Raw genomic sequence first — 19,029 nt, 5'->3', positions numbered from 1 at the left:
AGAGACGACAACCACCGTGATGACGACGACCCTGGAGACGATGACCCTGAAGACCACCCCGATGACGACGACCCCGGAGACGACAACCACCGTGATGACGACGACCCTGGAGACGATGACCCTGAAGACCACCCCGATGACGACGACCCCGGAGACGACGACCCTGGAGACGACGACGACCTGGAAGACCGAGAAGCAGAAGAACAAGAGGCTGCAGAACAAAGAGCAGAAGAACATTAAGCATAACACTAAATATCAGAGCAAAAGATATTATCTAAATTATAAGCAGAAGAAGACTAAGCAGTGTATGGGGGTGAGTCCGTTCCTCCTCGTGGTGCCCCTGGATAAAGCCTGATGCTGCAGGCCAAACTGAACGCGGACAAATGTAACTGTTTTGTGACAGGCAGAACGGAAGGTGTAATCTTCAAACTTTTATAGATAACAACTACAGGAATGCCTGTCACAAATAAGAATATGATGAAGAAGTAGAATATGATGAAGATAATAGTAAAATAAAAAGAATATGAACAATGTAACCAAAAAAATAATAGGTAGAAGATGAAGAAGAAGATGAATAAGGTGAAGAAGTTGATGTCAAAGAAGCTGATGATGAGGATAATGAAGAAGAAAGTGTGGGAGAAGTAAAAAAGAAGGTGAAGGGCGTGGAAGTAGTGAAACATCAATATCTGACAAAATAAAAAAAAAATTAACATAGTCAAAATCTTTCGAACGCTGAACGTCATAAAAAACAAAACAAAATCCTGCTATTCTATTAGATTGGGCTAAACCTCTGTGCCTTTAATGTCTCCGCCACGTCCCCCAATACATCCTATATTATTCTTAGTTGTTTTCCTTCATGTAGAATGAACCTACAAGTTTATAAAGGGTTTATTTTAATTCCGATATTTTCGTCCCATTGACTTGCATTGGGATCGGGTATCGGTATCGGATTAGATCCGATACTTTGACGGTATCGGCCGATACTTTCCGATACCGATACTTTCCGATATCGGAAGGTATCGCTCAACACTAGTTAAGACCCCTGTAGTCTATGCATGGACGTAGTTCCCCGTTCTTCTTCTGCACGAAGAAGAACCCCGCCCCAGCAGGTGACACTGAATTCCTAATGAATCCTCTTGCCAGATTCTCCTGGATGTACTGTGACATTGCCTCCGTCTCTGGGAGAGATAATGGATAGACTTGACCCCGGGGAGGCTCAGCACCAGGCATGAGGTCAATAGGACAGTCATAGGGGCAGTGAGGCGAAAGGGTCTCCGCAGCCCTTTTGGAGAACACGTCCGCATAGGGCCAATATTGCTTGGGGAGTGAGGATAGATCTGCGGGTACCTCAGTAGTAGCAACCTGAATACATTCCCTCTGACATCTACCCCCACAAGATTCACCCCATCCCAAAATTCTGCCTGTGGACCACTCAATATGAGGAGAGTGGTACCGTAGCCAAGGTATCCCTAACATGACCTCATCAATTTCTTCACGAATGATGAGCAGAGATATAATCTCCTGATGAGATGGCGACATGACAAAGTAAAAGGGATAGTCTGGTGTGTTATCTCTGAGGGCAGTGTCAACCCATTCACCACTCGTACAGTTACTAGTTGAACAACCATCACCAGGGGTATTGCGTGACGTTGGGCGAAGGCATAAGACATAAAATTGCCCTCCGCCCCAGAATCCACGCAGCCGAATGAGTGGATGAGCCAATTGTAATTGTCCCCTTAAAGGACAATTTGGAGGCAAACGTCATCGTGTCTAGTGTACCTCCACCTACTACAAATAGACGCTGACCTTTCCCCGACCACTGGAAACATCTGGTGGCAAGATGTCCTGACTGCTGGCAAACATGACAGACCTTGAGTGCATGAGCGGTCTGAGACTTAGATCCCGCTCGTGACACTCCCATGGCCTCATGTGACTCAGGGGCCCGGACCGGAGATTCCAAAGGTTTGGCGAAGGTGGGAGCCAGCCGAAACCTCTGCCTACACTGGGCTCTCTCTAACCGCTGCTCGTTAAAACGGAGGTCAATACGAGTGGACACAGCTATTAGCTCCTCCAGTGTGGCGGGAATCCCCCTAGTGGCCAAAGCGTCCATCACATGGTCAGCCAGCCCCCTCCAAAATATAGGCATGAGGGCTTTATCCGACCACTCCAGCTCCGATGCTAAGGTGCGGAAGCGGACAGCAAAATGGCTGACCAAGGACGTGCCCTGAGTCAATGCCAACAGTTGGAGCGCCGTATCATGGGTGACTCAAGGTCCCAAAAATACCTGTTTCAGAGTACTCAGGAACAGCGGAGCACTCTGCACCACATGATCGCCATGCGCCCACAGCGGCATAGCCCACTCCAACGCCCTGTCCTACAGGAGAGACAAAATGAATCCCACCTTTGCCCGCTCTGTGGGGAAACGTGCAGCCTGGAGCTCGAGGTGTATAGAGCAATGGCTCATGAAACCCCTACAAGATTTGCTATCGCCAGAAAATTTTTCTAGCAGCGGGAGGCGAGATAGAGTCAGAACAGGGGTGGCAGTGGACAAACTGGCTGCAGCTACACTAGCAGCCTGAACAGTGACTGCGGTGACATCCACGGCTGAGGTTATGCGCTCAAGAGCCGCCAACCTACCCTCTGTTGTGTATCCGCTTTTTGGGCTCCCCTGGTGGTTGCTGGTGGTACTGGTGACTTGTTTGCACTTTGCTTCTTCTGTTCACCTGCTTCCATCAGTGTTTGGGAGTTTCCTATTTAGCCTTGCTCTCCAGTCATTTCCTTGCCGGTCATCATTGTAACCAGAGCCTTCGGTTGCATGTTCCTGCTACTAGTCTGCTGATCAGCTAAGTGGACTTTGTCCTTTTGTTTTGTACCTTTTGTCCAGTTTGCAGTTTTTGTGATTCTCTGTAGCTGGAAGCTCTTGCGGGCTGAAATTGCCACTCCTGTGTCATGAGTTGACACAGGAGTCTTAAAGTAATTTCAGGATGGTTTTTTGAAAGGGTTTTCAGTTGACCGTGAAGTCCTCTTTTGTATCCTTCTGCTATCTAGAAAGTGGACCTCTCTTTGCTAAATCTACTTTCATACTGTGTATGTCTTTTCCTCTTAATTCACCGTTATTACATGTGGGGGGCTGCTATCATCTTTTGGGGTATTTCCCTAGAGGTAAGCCAGGTCTGTTTCTTCCTCTACCAGGCGTAGTTAGTCCTCCGGCTGGCGCGTGGCATATAGGAAGCCGTAGGTATGCTCCCTGGCTACTGTTAGTTGTGTGGTAGATTTAGCTCACGGTCAACTCGAGTTTCCATCACCCGAGAGCTCGTTCGTTACTTATGTGTTTTTTACGTTCCCTTGCCATTGGGAACCATGACAGTATGACCGGCCCACAAAGTGTTAATTGTTTGGGCTGAAGCAGGAGAAAAAGAAGTGTTGAAGGGAAATTTTTTTTTTTTTTCTTTCCCTCAGAGTTTTGCTGCCTAGCCCTTAATTGCTGTCTAGCTGCTTCTTACCTCCTCTTAACCCTTGAATGGCTCTGACCTTAGCTGTTTAACATGGATGTCCAGAGTTTGGCTGCAGGTTTAAATTAGCTTGCTACGAAGGTTCAAAATTTACAAGATTTTGTTATACATGCTCCTATTTCTGAACCTAAAATCCCTACACCAGAGGTGTTTTCCGGAGATAGATCTCGGTTTTTGAATTTCAAATATAATTGTAAATTATTCCTTTCTCTCAGACCTCACTCCTCAGGAGATCCTGTCCAGCAGGTTAAGATTGTAATCTCTTTGCTGCGAGGTGACCCTCAAAATTGGGCATTTTCATTGGCACCAGGGGATCCTGCGTTGCTCAATGTGGATGCGTTTTTCCTGGCTTTAGGGTTGCTTTATGAGGAACCTAATTTGGAGATTCAAGCTGAAAAAGCTTTGATAGCCCTATCTCAAGGGCAAGATGAAGCGGAGATATACTGCCAAAAATTTCGTAGGTGGTCTGTGCTTACTCAGTGGAATGAGTGCGCCTTAGCGGCAAATTTCAGAGAGGGCCTTTCTGATGCCGTTAAAGATGTTATGGTCGGGTTCCCTGCGCCTACAGGTCTGAATGAGTCCATGACAATGGCAATTCAGATTGATCGGCGTTTGCGGGAGCGCAAACCCGTGCACCATTTGGCGGTATCTTCTGAAGAGACGCCAGAGAAAATGCAATGTGACAGAGTTATGTCCAGAAGCGAGCGGCAGAATTATTGGAGTACGTCGTGGAGAAGATCTTGGACTCCCGTATTTCCAGACGGAGACTTCAATATCTGGTTAAATGGAAAGCCTATGGTCAGGAAGATAATTCTTGGGTAACTGCCTCTGATGTTCATGCCTCGGATTTGGTTCGTGCCTTTCATAGGGCTCATCCAGATCGCCCTGGCGGTTCTTGTGAGGGTTCGGTGCCCCCTCCTTAAGGGGAGGGTACTGTTGTGTATCCGCTTTTTGGGCTCCCCTGGTGGTTGCTGGTGGTACTGGTGACTTGTTTGCACTTTGCTTCTTCTGTTCACCTGCTTCCATCAGTGTTTGGGAGTTTCCTATTTAGCCTTGCTCTCCAGTCATTTCCTTGCCGGTCATCATTGTAACCAGAGCCTTCGGTTGCATGTTCCTGCTACTAGTCTGCTGATCAGCTAAGTGGACTTTGTCCTTTTGTTTTGTACCTTTTGTCCAGTTTGCAGTTTTTGTGATTCTCTGTAGCTGGAAGCTCTTGCGGGCTGAAATTGCCACTCCTGTGTCATGAGTTGACACAGGAGTCTTAAAGTAATTTCAGGATGGTTTTTTGAAAGGGTTTTCAGTTGACCGTGAAGTCCTCTTTTGTATCCTTCTGCTATCTAGAAAGTGGACCTCTCTTTGCTAAATCTACTTTCATACTGTGTATGTCTTTTCCTCTTAATTCACCGTTATTACATGTGGGGGGCTGCTATCATCTTTTGGGGTATTTCCCTAGAGGTAAGCCAGGTTTGTTTCTGCCTTTACCAGGCGTAGTTAGTCCTCCGGCTGGCGCGTGGCATATAGGAAGCCGTAGGTATGCTCCCTGGCTACTGTTAGTTGTGTGGTAGATTTAGCTCACGGTCAACTCGAGTTTCCATCACCCGAGAGCTCGTTCGTTACTTATGTGTTTTTTACGTTCCCTTGCCATTGGGAACCATGACAACCCTCCAGCTGCTGGATGTTCCGCAGTAGATGCTGATCATCCGCCATTTACTAGCCAGACCCTGGCGCTAGTATTAAGTTAGGGTTGGCGGAACGCACCGAGTATAAATATATGTAATAATAGGTGCGTTTGCAACCCGGGGTCCACCATGCAGGAGAGGAACCTGCTGCTAGCAATAGGCGGCGCTATATGGCGGTATTAGCAAAGTCTGTTACTTCACAGAATCGTTAGGATAGGGAAACGCTGTGCCCTGTTAACCTCACAGAGGAACACAGCTACCAAACAGAGCAAAACTGTGGTCATGCAGTCAGCATAGCACACAAACAACTCCACACTGGAGGTGCCAGTATTCTAGGTGCTTATTTCAGCCAAGACCTGAATCCAAACACACAAAACTCCTCACCGGAGGTGTCGGTATTCTAGGGGCTTATTTCAGCCAACCCTGACCTCATGCAAACATGACCAGACAGTAGCAAGGCTCAAAACATAAGTTGATACTAGCGCATGGCCGTGTGGCCATGCAAACCTTTTATAGCTGTAGCAGACAAGGACCTTCCTGGTGGTCCAATAAAAGCTGCTACAGGACCTGAGCATGTGACCCCAGACCTCCAATGGGAGGTCGTCTCGTGGGCATGCTCAGTATGGGAAAAGCGGGACCTAGACAAGGAAAGACCTGCTCGCTGCTAAACATTGATGGCTACAATGACAGAGCCTGGAAGGACAGCTCCACTGCGGCTGGAGGAGAATGGGAGACTGCAGCAGACATGGTTCGTGATTCCCCCTGTTCAGCGGCGGTTAACTCAACACCTAACAGTCTTAAATTACAAGTCTGCTGTCACTGTATGCGACTGCAGACTTGTGAATCCTCAAATCGAGCACACTGTGTGCTGTGAGAATTCTCAGATGCCGGCCGATATAAAAGCAGCTCTCCATCAATGTTAACAATACTCAAACAAGAAAATAAAAGAAAAAACAAAAACTTTAAAGTATGTCATAAAAGAAAAAACACAAGATTCAATAGTGTAAAATCAAGTCAAGTTTCAAATTTAAACCATGAGGTATGTGGGTATTAAAGCACCACTCCAGCATTTTTCCTTTTCACCGCTGGAGCGGTGCTTTAAAAGTAAGCCCCCTGACCTCGGTCATATACTCACTGTTCTGCATACTCTCTGTTTTTCGGCACCGCTACGGTCCCGTGGCACCATCTTTTGAGTGGAGCTTCTGACTTGTTGGAAGTCAGAAGCTATGTCAAAAGTTCTCAATGTAAGTCTATGACAGCCAGAACGAGGCTCTCATAGACTTACATTGATTAGTGACATCTGGCTCTCTCCAGCAAACACTGGAGCAGCCAGTAGGTCACAAACTGCAGGAGACGGACTGTAGTGGTGGCAAAAACAGATGAAATCCCAGGAAGGTGATTATCAGACGGGGGCAGAGGCCTTGGAATTTAAGCACCACTCCAGCTGTGAAATAGCAAAAAAAGTTGGAGTGGTGCTTTAAGTAGAAAAATCCAAATTGCTTCCTGATTAAGAAGTTTTCACTTATAATCTCCACGTGCAATTGAAGCATTAAATCTTTAGAAAATAGGACTAAAAATATTTAATACTATTTTAAACTTCCCTAAACATCTAAAGCAGTGGAGGATGTGGTAGATTGTCTCACTCAGCTGCACACGGAGGTAGACACAGGTACAATGTCTCTTTAAATCTTCTGCTGGTTTATTATATAGATGGCATAAACCAACTCAAAGGGAGAAAAAACACAGCCGTTTGGGCAAAACAACGTGGTAAATCATAGTCCATAAACCTGCGTGGATCTGCCTGCTCTGGAGAACTTAGCATCTACAGGTTCAGTTTTCCTCCTCAGGACATTAAACGCTGGAGTTCCACTCTCCAGCCCCATTCAACACCGACTGCTTCTGGAAGTCAACTATTTAAGCCCCAGACCACACCCTGGGATGGAGATAAGGTGGACAACCTCTCACCTTCTGAATGCTTGTCCACAAAAACCCAGCCCTTCAACAAAATGGCTAATTAACCCCTCACAACACTTAATTTCCGGGTTTTAAATCACTGAAGCCAACAGCCTCAGCGAAATATATCTTCCTTCCCGCACTTTACCAGTGACTTTGTCACAAGGGGTAGATGTCTGTATTCTTGGTTTTCAAGTTAAATGCTACTTATCTTTGTGTTTTAGGGTAGATGAGTGGATTAATATTATATTCACTAAGGACACTTGTAGGTCACCACCCATCCATATCCCAGTGATGCCACTGGGATGCCACATTCTAGGGACTAATAGAAAGTGTCTTGGAAGAGGACATAAGCAGGCCACAGGGTGGAATTATGATTCTTCTCCTAACTTGGCATCTCATGAACAGGTATCACAAGACGGCTTCTAAAGCAGGCAAATTTCAAAACCAGCTGTGACTCTGAACAGTATCAAGGAATTACTGAAATGGTTTTCTGCTCACGTGTCAGTTCATCTTTGTTGGAAATTGATATTCTAGCTTTCAGTTGCAGGTATACGATAGACATTGTAGGCTGTGAAAATGGTCAGTACACTATTTGATGTTAAATGACAGGACCAGGGTACAGTACAGTAGCTGCTCAATAAGCAATATTCTAGGAGTTGAGTCAATGCACCGTAAATGCGAATTATAAGAAGAACACATTTTTTTGCAATATTTTTTCTTGCTAATAATTACGTCTAAAAAATACAATAGTTGGCAGCTGGATCTAAAGATGTAGAGTGATGTTTCAGATTCCAAATACAAAAATCGATTCTTGCACTTTTTGACACTTACTAATGCTGTCAAGTTCTTCCTGAGTCTTGGTTTCGAGGAGCTGAACAAGGTCAGTATTACTATTAGGAAGTTCAGTGGGGTCAGAGCATGAGGCCTGCAGAGCAAGGACATAAAGGGCAACTTTTCCTGAAGTGAAGGTTTCATCTACAAAAGAGAAGAGAGTAAAAAAAAATCAGCAACAGTTTGACAATCTGCTCACAAATCAAAAAGTGTAAAATCAATGTGAATCCTAAAAAGGTTGAAAGTCAAAAACGCTAACCATGCCTAGTGCCCATATGTGTCTGCTCGCCGTGTTAGTTAATATACCACTATACCTATCACAATGCAAAAACATATTAAATGGCTAAGTTTAAACTGAAACTCAGATAATATATGCATACATAGTTACCAACAATGCACTTAGCAATTTGGATTCATCCCACCCCAATAAACCATAGGACTTATTTCACCCCAATTCTGCTCAGAAACATCTATTTGTGAATGGGGTTATGTAATATCCAACCTCTTCTGTCTGGGATGCCACAAAATTGCTGGAACGTTTGTCATTAATCAGGACAGTCTTACCAAAACTAGGACAGCTGGCATGTATATGTATGCAACAAATTAATTTCTTGATAGATCCTTCCCAAGATATTTTCACAATGTAGACATGAATACACTAAGTTTTAGGTTTCCTCAACAACTCGCTAGCATAGAGGTGTTCTAATTAGGATATCAATTTGGATCCTTAGGGTAACTTTATTATTTTGAAGATCATTCTATGATATCTTGCACCATTTCATGGAGCCAAATTTTGTATTTCTCAAGCAAAATGGTGCCGACAGCACCTGTGTAGTAGCATCTATTGTAACGCGACGACCGGCTGAAGAAGTGCTAGAAACATCAGCAGACAGCGAATGGTAAGTATTTTACTACAACCATGGAACATATATTTTACTGACACCTACAGTGCCTTGCGAAAGTATTCGGCCCCCTGGAACTTTTCAACCTTTTCCCACATATCATGCTTCAAACATGAATATACCAAATGTAAATTTTTGGTGAAGAACCAACAACAAGTGGAACAGAATTGTGAAGTTGAACAAAATGTATTGGTTATTTAAAGTTTTTGTGGAAATTCAAAAACTGAAATGTGGGACATGCAATATTATTCGGCCCCTTTAACTTAATACTTTGTTGCGCCATCTTTTGCTGCAATAACAGCTGCAAGTCGCTTGGGGTATGTCTCTATCAGTTTTGTACATCGAGAGACTGAAATTCTTGCCCATTCTTCCTTGGCAAACAGCTCGAGCATAGTGAGGTTTGATGGAGATCGTTTGTGAACAACAGTTTTCAGCTCTTTCCACAGATTCTCAATTGGATTGAGGTCACGACTTTGACTTGGCCATTCTAACACCTGGATATGTTTTTTTGTGAACCATTCCATTGTAGATTTTGCTTTATGTTTGGGATCATTGCCTTGTTGGAAGACAAATCTCCGTCCCAATCTCAGGTCATTTCCAGAATCCAACAGGTTTTCTTCAAGAGTGGTCCTGTATTTGGCTCCATCCATCTTCCCATCAATTTTAACCATCTTCCCTGTCCCTGATGAAGAAAAGCAGGCCCAAACCATGATGCTGCCACCACCATGTTTGACAGTGGGGATGGTGTGTTTAGGGTTATCAGCTGTGTTGCCTTTATGCCAAACATATCATTTGGCATTGTTGCTAAAAAGTTCAATTTTTGTTTCATCTGACCAGAGCACCTTCTGTTAGGGTTGGCAGAATGCACCGAGTATAAATATATGTAATAATAGGTGCGTTCGCAACCCGGGGTCCACCGTGCAGGGGAGGAACCTGCTGCTAGCAATTGGCAGCGCTATATGGCAGTATTAGCGAACTCTGTTACTTCACAGTTTCGCTAGGATAGGGAAATGCTGTGCCCTGTTAACCTCACAGAGGAACACAGCTACCAAACAGAGCAAAACTGTGGTCATGCAGTCAGCATAGCACACAAACAACTCATCACCTGAGGTGCTGGTATTCTATGGGCTTATTTCAGCCAAGACTGGGATCCAAACACACAAAACTCCTCACCAGAGGTGCCGGTATTCTAGGGGCTTATTTCAGGCAACCCTGACCTCATGCAAACATGACCACACAGTAGCAAGGCTCAAAACATAGGTTGATACTAGAGCATGGCTGTGCAGCCATGCAAACCTTTTATAGCTGTAGCAGACAAGGACCTTTCTGGTTGTCCAATAGGAGCTGCTACAGGACCTGAGCATGTGACCCCAGACCTCTAATGGGAGGTTGTCTCGTGGGCATGCTCAGTATGGGAAAAGCGGGACTTAGTCCCAGAAAGACCTGCTCGCTGCTGAACATTGCTGGCTACAATGACAGAGCCTGGAAGGGCAGCAGTAGCCAGTCGTCCAGTAAAAGCCTGAGCCAGAAGCTGGGACCGACATCTCTGCTGAGCAGGCTCCACTGCAGCTGGAGGAGAATGGGAGACAGAAGCAGACATGGTTCGAGATTCCCCCTGTGCAGCGGCGAGAACTTGACACCTAACATTACCCCCCCTCCTCCTTGGACCTCGCTACGCTCAAAGGCATCAATGAGCTGTGGGGATCAAATATGCTCAGCAGGCTCCCAGGACCTGTCCTCTGGGCCATAACCCTTCCATTCCACCAAATAAAATTTTTTGCCATGTACCACCTTGCACCCAAAAATAGAGTTCACCTCATAATCATCCGTAGACGAACCCGATGTCCTGGCAGATGACTCGGAAAATCGGGACATGTGTACGGGCTTTAAAAGGGACACATGAAAGGTGTCGGTGATGCCTAGGCATGGAGGAAGAGCCAGGCGGTTGACCACAGGGTTAACCTGTTCGAGGACCTTGAAGGGACCCAAGTAGCGAGGTGCAAACTTAGTGGACTCAACTCGCAGTCTGATGTTACGGGAGTAGAGCCACACTAAGTCGCCAGGAGCAAAGATCGGAGCGGGGCGCCGATGTGCATCAGTGGAGAACCTCATTCTCTCCTTGGAAGCCCGGATGCTAAGTGCGGTCCCAAATGTCCCGTGCCTCCACAGCCCAGTCTGCCACCCTGGAGTCGGCGGAAGACACGGGCATAGGCACAGGAACCTGCGGATGCTGGCCGTAATTAAGGAGGAATGGAGTCTGACCAGTGGAATCGGCTACGGCGTTGTTAAGGGCAAATTCTGCCAATGGTAGCAAGGATGCCCAGTCATCCTGCCTGGCAGAAAGAAAATGTTGCAGATATGTGACCAGGGTCTGGTTGGCCCTCTCTATCAACCCATTTGTCTCAGGATGATATGCTGCAGAGAGATTCAACTCAATGCCAAATAGACGACAAAGCTCTTTCCAGAACCGAGACGCAAACTGGGGACCCCGGTCACTGACAATTTTGTTCAGCATACCGTGTAGGCGAAAGATAGTTTGATAAACAACGCTGCCAGAGCCCGTGCAGAAGGTAGCCGTGGAAGAGGCACTAAGTGCACCACTTTTGAAAAATGGTAGGTGATAACCCAGATAATGGTGCAGCTACTAGACTTGGGTAAGCCCACCACAAAATCCATCCCGACCATCTCCCTGGGCCTGTCCACCACCGGTAGGGGGTAAAGCAACCCAGCTGGCCATTGTCGAGGAGACTTGTTTTTGGCGCAGGAAACACATGCCCGAACATAATCTCTGACTTCACAGGCCATATGCGGCTACCAGTACGTCCTTGCCAGCAGCTCAGATGTCCTTTTGGTCCCAAAATATCCACCCATCCTGGACGAGTGAGCCCAAGAGAGAACCTCCAGATGCAAATTTGAAGGAACAAAAGTCTTGCATGGGGCACAGACTCTAGTGAAACTGGAGCAACAGTTCTCAGGATCTCAGAAGGGACAATAAGCCGAGGCTCCTCTTCCTCCTCCTCAGATGATACAACGGAGCGAGAGAGAGCATCGGCACAAATGTTCTTCTCCCTAGATAGAAAGTGGAGCGTGAAATGGACCCGGGAGAAGAACAGGGACCATCTGGCCTGGCGAGAATTTAGCCGCTGGGCTGTTTGCAAGCAGACCAAATTTTTGTTGTCTGTGAACACTTGAAAGGGAAAGCGAGCCCCCTCCAAAAGATTTCTCCATTCTGGAAAGCCAACTTCATTGCTAGCAACTCCCTGTCCCCGATGGAATCATTCCTCTCCGCCTGTGTGAAGGTCTTGGAAAAGAAGAAGCAAGGATGCTTCCGACCTTGAGCATCCTTTTAGAAGAGGACTGCTCCAGCACCAACGGATGAGGCATCCACCTCCATTATAAACGGCTTATCTACATCGGGGCGATGTAGGATGGGAGCACTAGCAAAATGAGCCTTAATAGAAGTGAAGGCTTTGGAGACCTCTTTAGACCACAATTTGGGATTTGCTCCCTTCTTGGTGAGGGCTACCAAAGGAGCTACCAAAGTAGAGAAATGAGGAATGAACTGGCGGTAATAGTTAATGAACCGCATAAAGCGCTGCACCGCTTTAAGAGAATGGGGTTCATGCCAGTCCATCACAGCTTGTAATTTGGCAGGATCATTGCCAATCCATGGGTGGAGATGATATAGCTCAGGAAAGGTAAGGACTCCTGCTCAAACACACATTTCTCTAACTTAGTGTAAAGGGAATTTGCCCGTAAGAGGTCGAAGACTTTGCAAACATCTCTCCGGTGGGAGTCAATATCCGGAGAGTAGATGAGAATATTATCCAAATTGACTACGACCGAGGTGGAAAGCATATACCAGAAGATATCATTAACAAAGTCTTGGAAAACGGCTGGGGCATTACAGAGCCCAAAGGGTATCACTAGGTATTCATAGTGCCCATCCTTGGTGTTAAAAGCCGTCTTCCATTCATCCCCCTCACGGATGCGAATCAGGTTGTAAGCACCACGCAGATCTAGTATAGTAAATACCCTTGCTCCCCAAAGCCTATCAAAGAGCTCAGATATCAAGGGCGGAGGATACTTATTGTGATGGCGTTAAGACTAGAGTTGAGCGACTTTCATTTTTTTAAGATCGAGTCGGGTTTTGTGAAACCCGATTTTGTCCAGAGTCGAGTCGAGTGCAGTCGGCCGATTATCGCTAAAAGTCGGGGATCGACCGAAACACGAAACCCAATGCAAATCAATGGGGAAGCATAGTCGGCAGTGAGTGGAGGCCAGGAAAACACCTACAGTGCCCATTTTAATGCCAAAAACATCCATTCTTGTTTCTGAAGCTTGTCAATCTTAATTAACTTTATAATAATAGTTGGGCATAGGGAATTGGGGGTCATTTGGCAAAAGTTGTGGGGGGAGTAGGGCCGGCTCAAGTTTTTCGTGGGCCCAGGAAATGCGGACTACGTCACGGCGGTGTTGCAGGGAAAGGTAAGTATTTCAACGTTGCAAGTGCTGTGATCCTGAGCAAGCAGGGGGGGCCCACTCGTTCGCATTGGCACTGGCACAGGGCCCCTCAAAGTACAGCGATGTGTGTTTGCATGGCGGGGGCGCCTCCCACCAGCAGCGACACTTTTGCGTACTCTGAGGGGCCCTGTGCCAGTGACGTCGCCAACGAGTATGCCCCCCCACCTGATGAAGGAACCTGCACTTTCATCTGCACCTTCCTCTCTGTCCCTGTGTAAGGTGGTATAACATGCGGGAAGGGGAACCTTACTTTCAGCAGGGTCAGATTCTGGCTGTGTAGAGTATAAGGGGAATGTAGTGGTCTAGGTCAATGTACCAGCAGACTCATCTAGCAGTGGCTGGGCAATGGGCAGGATGAGGAGGAAACAGATATAGGGCCAAAGAATAAAGTAGGCTAAATGCAGTTCAAAATTGGTAACAGGACTAAACAGGCGGCATTGCTTTGTTCAGTGGAGTAGCAAACCCAAGAGCAGCAGACACTGTTTCAAGGGCATAACCACACTAGTAGGCCAAATGCAGTTTAATATCTGATAGTATAGGGCGAAAGCCAGAATGTGGAAGCTCAGCTTTGTTCAGTTGAGGACAACACCAGGCAGGGGCAGACAGACACCTTTAGTAGGCCGGAACAGCCAATTGCATTTTTAAAAATGGTAATTTGGAACTGAAGGTTGAAGCTCAGCTTTATTCAGTTGAGGACAACACCAGGCAGGGGCAGACATTCACCTTTAGTAGGCCGGAACAGCCAATTGCATTTTTAAAAATGGTAATTTGGAACAGAAGGTTGAAGCTCAGCTTTATTCAGTTGAGGACAACACCAGGCAGGGGCAGACAGACACCTTTAGTAGGCCGGAACAGCCAATTTTTTAAAAAAACAGCAGTTAGTAAGAGGCAGAAGGTAGAAGCTCAGCTTTATTCAGTTGAGGACAACACCAGGCAGGGGCAGACAGACACCTTTAGTAGGCCGGAACAGCCAATTGCATTTTTAAAAATGGTAATTTGGAACAGAAGGTAGAAGCTCAGCTTTATTCAGTTGAGGACAACACCAGGCAGGGGCAGACAGACACCTTTAGTAGGCCGGAACAGCCAATTGCTTTTTTAAAAATGGTAATTTGGAACAGAAGGTTGAAGCTCAGCTTTATTCAGTTGAGGACAACACCAGGCAGGGGCAGACAGACACCTTTAGTAGGCCGGAACAGCCAATTGCTTTTTTAAAAATGGTAATTTGGAACAGAAGGTTGAAGCTCAGCTTTATTCAGTTGAGGACAACACCAGGCAGGGGCAGACATTCACCTTTAGTAGGCCGGAACAGCCAATTGCATTTTTAAAAATGGTAATTTGGAACAGAAGGTTGAAGCTCAGCTTTATTCAGTTGAGGACAACACCAGGCAGGGGCAGACAGACACCTTTAGTAGGCCGGAACAGCCAATTTTTTAAAAAAACAGCAGTTAGTAAGAGGCAGAAGGTAGAAGCTCAGCTTTATACAGTTGAGGACAACACCAGGCAGGGGCAGACAGACACCTTTAGTAGGCCGGAACAGCCAATTTTATTAAAAAAAAGCAGTTAATAAGAGGCAGAAGGTAGAAGCTCAGCTTTATTCAGTTGAGGACAACACCAGGCAGGGGCAGACAGACACCTTTAGTAGGCCGGAACAGCCAATTGCATTTTTAAAAATGGTAATTTGGAACAGAAGGTTGAAGCTCAGCTTTATTCAGTTGAGGACAACACCAGGCAGGGGCAGACAGACACCTTTAGTAGGCCGGAACAGCCAATTTTTTAAAAAAACAGCAGTTAGTAAGAGGCAGAAGGTAGAAGCTCAGCTTTATTCAGTTGAGGACAACACCAGGCAGGGGCAGACAGACACCTTTAGTAGGCCGGAACAGCCAATTGCATTTTTAAAAATGGTAATTTGGAACAGAAGGTAGAAGCTCAGCTTTATTCAGTTGAGGACAACACCAGGCAGGGGCAGACAGACACCTTTAGTAGGCCGGAACAGCCAATTGCTTTTTTAAAAATGGTAATTTGGAACAGAAGGTTGAAGCTCAGCTTTATTCAGTTGAGGACAACACCAGGCAGGGGCAGACAGACACCTTTAGTAGGCCGGAACAGCCAATTGCTTTTTTAAAAATGGTAATTTGGAACAGAAGGTTGAAGCTCAGCTTTATTCAGTTGAGGACAACACCAGGCAGGGGCAGACATTCACCTTTAGTAGGCCGGAACAGCCAATTGCATTTTTAAAAATGGTAATTTGGAACAGAAGGTTGAAGCTCAGCTTTATTCAGTTGAGGACAACACCAGGCAGGGGCAGACAGACACCTTTAGTAGGCCGGAACAGCCAATTTTTAAAAAAAACAGCAGTTAGTAAGAGGCAGAAGGTAGAAGCTCAGCTTTATTCAGTTGAGGACAACACCAGGCAGGGGCAGACAGACACCTTTAGTAGGCCGGAACAGCCAATTGCATTTTTAAAAATGGTAATTTGGAACAGAAGGTAGAAGCTCAGCTTTATACAGTTGAGGACAACACCAGGCAGGGGCAGACAGACACCTTTAGTAGGCCGGAACAGCCAATTGCTTTTTTAAAAATGGTAATTTGGAACAGAAGGTTGAAGCTCAGCTTTATTCAGTTGAGGACAACACCAGGCAGGGGCAGACAGACACCTTTAGTAGGCCGGAACAGCCAATTTTTTAAAAAAACAGCAGTTAGTAAGAGGCAGAAGGTAGAAGCTCAGCTTTATTCAGTTGAGGACAACACCAGGCAGGGGCAGACAGACACCTTTAGTAGGCCGGAACAGCCAATTGCATTTTTAAAAATGGTAATTTGGAACAGAAGGTAGAAGCTCAGCTTTATTCAGTTGAGGACAACACCAGGCAGGGGCAGACAGACACCTTTAGTAGGCCGGAACAGCCAATTGCTTTTTTAAAAATGGTAATTTGGAACAGAAGGTTGAAGCTCAGCTTTATTCAGTTGAGGACAACACCAGGCAGGGGCAGACAGACACCTTTAGTAGGCCGGAACAGCCAATTGCTTTTTTAAAAATGGTAATTTGGAACAGAAGGTTGAAGCTCAGCTTTATTCAGTTGAGGACAACACCAGGCAGGGGCAGACATTCACCTTTAGTAGGCCGGAACAGCCAATTGCATTTTTAAAAATGGTAATTTGGAACAGAAGGTTGAAGCTCAGCTTTATTCAGTTGAGGACAACACCAGGCAGGGGCAGACAGACACCTTTAGTAGGCCGGAACAGCCAATTTTTAAAAAAAACAGCAGTTAGTAAGAGGCAGAAGGTAGAAGCTCAGCTTTATTCAGTTGAGGACAACACCAGGCAGGGGCAGACAGACACCTTTAGTAGGCCGGAACAGCCAATTGCATTTTTAAAAATGGTAATTTGGAACAGAAGGTAGAAGCTCAGCTTTATACAGTTGAGGACAACACCAGGCAGGGGCAGACAGACACCTTTAGTAGGCCGGAACAGCCAATTGCTTTTTTAAAAATGGTAATTTGGAACAGAAGGTTGAAGCTCAGCTTTATTCAGTTGAGGACAACACCAGGCAGGGGCAGACAGACACCTTTAGTAGGCCGGAACAGCCAATTTTATTAAAAAAAAGCAGTTAATAAGAGGCAGAAGGTAGAAGCTCAGCTTTATTCAGTTGAGGACAACACCAGGCAGGGGCAGACAGACACCTTTAGTAGGCCGGAACAGCCAATTGCTTTTTTAAAAATGGTAATTTGGAACAGAAGGTTGAAGCTCAGCTTTATTCAGTTGAGGACAACACCAGGCAGGGGCAGACATTCACCTTTAGTAGGCCGGAACAGCCAATTGCATTTTTAAAAATGGTAATTTGGAACAGAAGGTTGAAGCTCAGCTTTATTCAGTTGAGGACAACACCAGGCAGGGGCAGACATTCACCTTTAGTAGGCCGGAACAGCCAATTGCATTTTTAAAAATGGTAATTTGGAACAGAAGGTTGAAGCTCAGCTTTATTCAGTTGAGGACAACACCAGGCAGGGGCAGACAGACACCTTTAGTAGGCCGGAACAGCCAATTTTTTAAAAAAACAGCAGTTAGTAAGAGGCAGAAGGTAGAAGCTCAGCTTTATACAGTTGAGGACAACACCAGGCAGGGGCAGACAGACACCTTTAGTAGGCCGGAACAGCCAATTTTATTAAAAAAAAGCAGTTAATAAGAGGCAGAAGGTAGAAGCTCAGCTTTATTCAGTTGAGGACAACACCAGGCAGGGGCAGACAGACACCTTTAGTAGGCCGGAACAGCCAATTGCATTTTTAAAAATGGTAATTTGGAACAGAAGGTTGAAGCTCAGCTTTATTCAGTTGAGGACAACACCAGGCAGGGGCAGACAGACACCTTTAGTAGGCCGGAACAGCCAATTTTTTAAAAAAACAGCAGTTAGTAAGAGGCAGAAGGTAGAAGCTCAGCTTTATTCAGTTGAGGACAACACCAGGCAGGGGCAGACAGACACCTTTAGTAGGCCGGAACAGCCAATTGCATTTTTAAAAATGGTAATTTGGAACAGAAGGTAGAAGCTCAGCTTTATTCAGTTGAGGACAACACCAGGCAGGGGCAGACAGACACCTTTAGTAGGCCGGAACAGCCAATTGCTTTTTTAAAAATGGTAATTTGGAACAGAAGGTTGAAGCTCAGCTTTATTCAGTTGAGGACAACACCAGGCAGGGGCAGACAGACACCTTTAGTAGGCCGGAACAGCCAATTGCTTTTTTAAAAATGGTAATTTGGAACAGAAGGTTGAAGCTCAGCTTTATTCAGTTGAGGACAACACCAGGCAGGGGCAGACATTCACCTTTAGTAGGCCGGAACAGCCAATTGCATTTTTAAAAATGGTAATTTGGAACAGAAGGTTGAAGCTCAGCTTTATTCAGTTGAGGACAACACCAGGCAGGGGCAGACAGACACCTTTAGTAGGCCGGAACAGCCAATTTTTAAAAAAAACAGCAGTTAGTAAGAGGCAGAAGGTAGAAGCTCAGCTTTATTCAGTTGAGGACAACACCAGGCAGGGGCAGACAGACACCTTTAGTAGGCCGGAACAGCCAATTGCATTTTTAAAAATGGTAATTTGGAACAGAAGGTAGAAGCTCAGCTTTATACAGTTGAGGACAACACCAGGCAGGGGCAGACAGACACCTTTAGTAGGCCGGAACAGCCAATTGCTTTTTTAAAAATGGTAATTTGGAACAGAAGGTTGAAGCTCAGCTTTATTCAGTTGAGGACAACACCAGGCAGGGGCAGACAGACACCTTTAGTAGGCCGGAACAGCCAATTTTTTAAAAAAACAGCAGTTAGTAAGAGGCAGAAGGTAGAAGCTCAGCTTTATTCAGTTGAGGACAACACCAGGCAGGGGCAGACAGACACCTTTAGTAGGCCGGAACAGCCAATTGCATTTTTAAAAATGGTAATTTGGAACAGAAGGTAGAAGCTCAGCTTTATTCAGTTGAGGACAACACCAGGCAGGGGCAGACAGACACCTTTAGTAGGCCGGAACAGCCAATTGCTTTTTTAAAAATGGTAATTTGGAACAGAAGGTTGAAGCTCAGCTTTATTCAGTTGAGGACAACACCAGGCAGGGGCAGACAGACACCTTTAGTAGGCCGGAAC

The 19,029-nt window shown here is 45.8% G+C and overlaps 1 protein-coding gene across 1 annotated transcript in view; it reads right to left on the bottom strand.

Moving 5' to 3' along the window:
• LOC143767202 (cobalamin binding intrinsic factor-like) overlaps positions 1 to 19,029 on the bottom strand; it is a 164,050-nt gene that overhangs the window by 99,814 nt on the left and 45,207 nt on the right. Inside the window, exon 3 of the mRNA XM_077255331.1 lies at positions 7,979 to 8,122. Within this exon, the coding sequence (XP_077111446.1) occupies positions 7,979 to 8,122 (144 nt within the window). The remainder of the gene's footprint in view (positions 1 to 7,978; positions 8,123 to 19,029) is intronic.

Source organism: Ranitomeya variabilis, chromosome 4, assembly GCF_051348905.1.
Source record: "Ranitomeya variabilis isolate aRanVar5 chromosome 4, aRanVar5.hap1, whole genome shotgun sequence".
NCBI lineage: Eukaryota > Metazoa > Chordata > Amphibia > Anura > Dendrobatidae > Ranitomeya > Ranitomeya variabilis.
Note: the sequence above shows the minus strand (reverse complement) of the source record. Positions and strands in the feature narration are given on the sequence as shown.